The 3,276-nt window shown below is 49.4% G+C and overlaps 1 protein-coding gene across 1 annotated transcript; it reads left to right on the top strand.

Annotated features, from left to right (window-relative positions):
- The first annotated feature begins 946 nt into the window (after positions 1-946).
- On the top strand, positions 947-3,028 carry GPR84 (G protein-coupled receptor 84). The gene is made up of 2 exons (XM_023210888.3): positions 947-1,084; positions 1,617-3,028. The coding sequence occupies exon 2, from the start codon at positions 1,625-1,627 to the stop codon at positions 2,813-2,815; it is 1,191 nt and encodes a 396-aa protein (XP_023066656.2). The 5' UTR covers positions 947-1,084; positions 1,617-1,624; the 3' UTR covers positions 2,816-3,028.
- Positions 3,029-3,276: the final 248 nt, after the last annotated feature.

The following is a 3,276-nucleotide window of genomic DNA, read 5'->3' as shown; positions in this document are numbered from 1 at the left end:
GGGATTACAGGCACACCCACCACGCCTGGCTAATTTTTGTATTTTTAGTAGAGACAGGGCTTCATCATGTTGGCCAAGCTGGTCTCAAACTCCTGACCTCAAGTGATCTGCCCTCCTTGGCCTCCCAAAGTGCTGGGATTATGGGTGTGAGCCACTGCACCTGGCCTAAAATATAACCATTATTAAATGGAAAAAAAACATTCTTGGGTCACAGGCTATACAAAAACAGATAGCAGACTAGATTTGGCCCATAGGGCGAAGTTTACTCAACTTTGCTCTGGAGAACCGATTAAGCATTTGCATATTTATGTATCTGTCCCCCCTAGTAGACTATGCACAAGGCCATGTATCAGACGTTCTTGTATCCCTAGTGTCTAGATCAGAGTCTGGTGTATAGTAGGCACTCAAGACAAAGTTGTTGGGTGAATGGATAAATGAATGATTGAACAGGACCCTGATCCCTTGAGGGGAATGAAACCAGAATCCTGGAGGCCTCATTCCCACTTTTCTTCATCTGACTCGGTTTCTCAGATGTGCTAGGGTGTTACGTGGGCCCCTCTGATTTGAACCATGTCCAAGCCCTGGAGAGAAGAAAGGTAGTGCTCCTCCGAAACAAACCCAAGGCTTCTGGGGGTACCTAAAGTTGCTCCTGGAACTTGGTCTTATCTTTTGGCCCTTTGAGGAGTGGCCCAAATGTTCTGATGCTCTGACTCCGTGTCCTAGCAATTCTCAGCAATGATCTTACAGATGATTTCTGCCATGCAAAGAGGGGAAGAAAACAGAGTTTTGGTTTCAGGAAGGAGAAAGGAAAGAGTGAAACGACTCTGAGGTAAGTAGCAGGGGAATTTCAACAGAGAAGCCTAGATTTCACTAGCCAAAGCAAAATGAGTAGGACCGGAGGTGGTGAAGGAAGTGGCTGGGATTGGGTAACAGGGGAGTTTCTTATTCTTTCAGTGGAGTATAATAGGGAACATAAGAGCAGGATGCCTCCTGCTTGAAGCCTGACTGTCCACCAGAAAGGACTGCTCTTTGGGTGAGTTGAACTTCTTCCATCAGAGAAAGAATTGAAGGCTGAGAAACTCAGGTAAGTACTTTTGTGGTGGGTTTACTTTTACCTTCTTGGTCTCCTCATCTCCTAGCTGGTAACAAACAGAAATGACTAAAGCCTATATGTGTGTGTAGTGGACAGGAGCAGAGGGAACTGAATACAGAGAGGATCCTGAATACAGGATGCTGAATAGAGACAGGGGACTCCTGAGGGTCTTCGGGGATGAGGAAGGAATTAGAAAAGTTGGAGGGCACTGGGTTTACTGAGAGCAATGGGATAGATATAGAAGAGGACTGTGGTTTGGAGCAGAATAAGACTAAGATATTTAGGCAAGAGATATTTAGATAAAAACTTGGGGAAATATTTGAGAATGGGAAAGGACTAGAGAACCTAAGGAGAGAGTTAGGGATCTTGAGATGAAGAGGCCTGGGAATGGTTCAGGAGGATAGTGAATTAAAGTGAGGTCCAGGAGCAGTTCAGATGTCCAGAGTGCCAGAGCTGTTCAAGAGATATAAGTTGAATGCTAGGTTCTGATTCCCTCTTCCTCTTCTACCCTCTGCTTCTTTAGCCACTATCATGCAGAAAACCTCTGACGCCAACTTCTCCTGCTACCACGAGTCTGTGCTGGGCTATCGTTATGTTGCAGTTAGCTGGGGGGTGGTGGTGGCTGTGACAGGCACCGTGGGCAACGTGCTCACCCTACTGGCCTTGGTCATCCAGCGCAAGCTCCGTACCCGATTCAACCTGCTCATAGCCAACCTCACACTGGCTGATCTCCTCTACTGCACGGTCCTTCAGCCCTTCTCTGTGGACACCTACCTCCACCTGCACTGGCGCACCGGTGCCACCTTCTGCAGGGCATTTGGACTCCTCCTTTTTGCCTCCAATTCTGTCTCCATCCTGACCCTCTGCCTCATCGCACTGGGACGCTACCTCCTCATTGCCCACCCTAAGCTTTTTCCCAAAGTTTTCAGTGCCAAGGGGATAGTGCTGGCACTGGTGAGCACCTGGGTTGTGGGTGTGGCCAGCTTTGCCCCCCTCTGGCCTATTTATATCGTGGTACCTGCAGTCTGCACCTGCAGCTTTGACCGCATCCGAGGCCGGCCTTACACCACCATCCTCATGGGCATCTACTTTGTGCTTGGACTCAGCAGTGTTGGCATCTTCTATTGTCTCATCCACCGCCAGGTCAAACGAGCAGCACAGGCACTGGACCAATACAAGTTGCGACAGGCAAGCATCCACTCCAACCATGTGGCTGGGACTGATGAGGCCATGCGTGGTCGTTTCCAGGAGCTGGACAGCAGGTTAGCATCAGGAGGACCCAGTGAGGGGATTTCATCTGAGTCAGTCAATGCTGCCACCACCCAGACCCTGGAAGGGGACTCATCAGAAGTGGGAGACCAGATCAACAGCAAGAGAGCTAAGCAGATAGCAGAGAAAAGCCCTCCAGAAGCATCTGCCAAAGCCCAGCCAATTAAAGGAGCCCGAAGAGCTCCAGATTCTTCATCGGAATTTGGGAAGGTGACTCAAATGTGTTTTGCTGTGTTCCTCTGCTTTGCCTTGAGCTACGTCCCCTTCTTGCTGCTCAACATTCTGGATGCCAGAGTCCAGGCTCCCCGGGTGGTCCACATGCTTGCTGCCAACCTCACCTGGCTCAATGGTTGCATCAACCCTGTGCTGTATGCAGCCATGAACCGCCAATTCCGCCAAGCATATGGCTCCGTTTTAAAAAGAGGGCCCTGGAGTTTCCGTAGGCTCCATTAGAACTGTGACCCTAGTCACCAGAATTCAGAACCGTCTCCTCCAGGACCAAAGTGGCCAGCTGATAGGAGAATAGGTGAAATAACACATGCGGGCATTTTCACAACCTCTCCTCAGCCTCCCAAATCAAGTCTCTCCATCACTTGATCAATGTTTCAGCCCTAGACTGCCCAAGGAGTATTATTAACTATTAATAAATGAATTCTGTGCTTTTAATGCTCAGGTGTGGTCTCTGGGGAAGAAGGAAACAGGTCACGGTTAGGCTCAGGGGCCAGGCTAGGAGGAGACCATACTATTCCATCCCTTCTGCATGATCAAATCCTGTCACCATGTGCATGCTCACAAATATCCCTAAAGCACCTGTGGCCACCAGGAGCTGGAACCTAATACCTAAGGATTCAGGGGTACCTAGGTCAAAGCAGAAGCAGGAAGCAGCTGGCATGGGACGTAGCCTTTAGAAGAGG

Source organism: Piliocolobus tephrosceles, chromosome 10 (genome assembly GCF_002776525.5).
Source record: "Piliocolobus tephrosceles isolate RC106 chromosome 10, ASM277652v3, whole genome shotgun sequence".
Classification (NCBI taxonomy): domain Eukaryota; kingdom Metazoa; phylum Chordata; class Mammalia; order Primates; family Cercopithecidae; genus Piliocolobus; species Piliocolobus tephrosceles.
Note: the sequence above shows the minus strand (reverse complement) of the source record. Positions and strands in the feature narration are given on the sequence as shown.

Coding starts and splice junctions, on each gene's coding strand:
- GPR84 (XM_023210888.3), top strand. CDS start 1,625: ATGCAGAAAACCTCTGACGCCAACTTCTCCTGCTACCACGAGTCTGTG.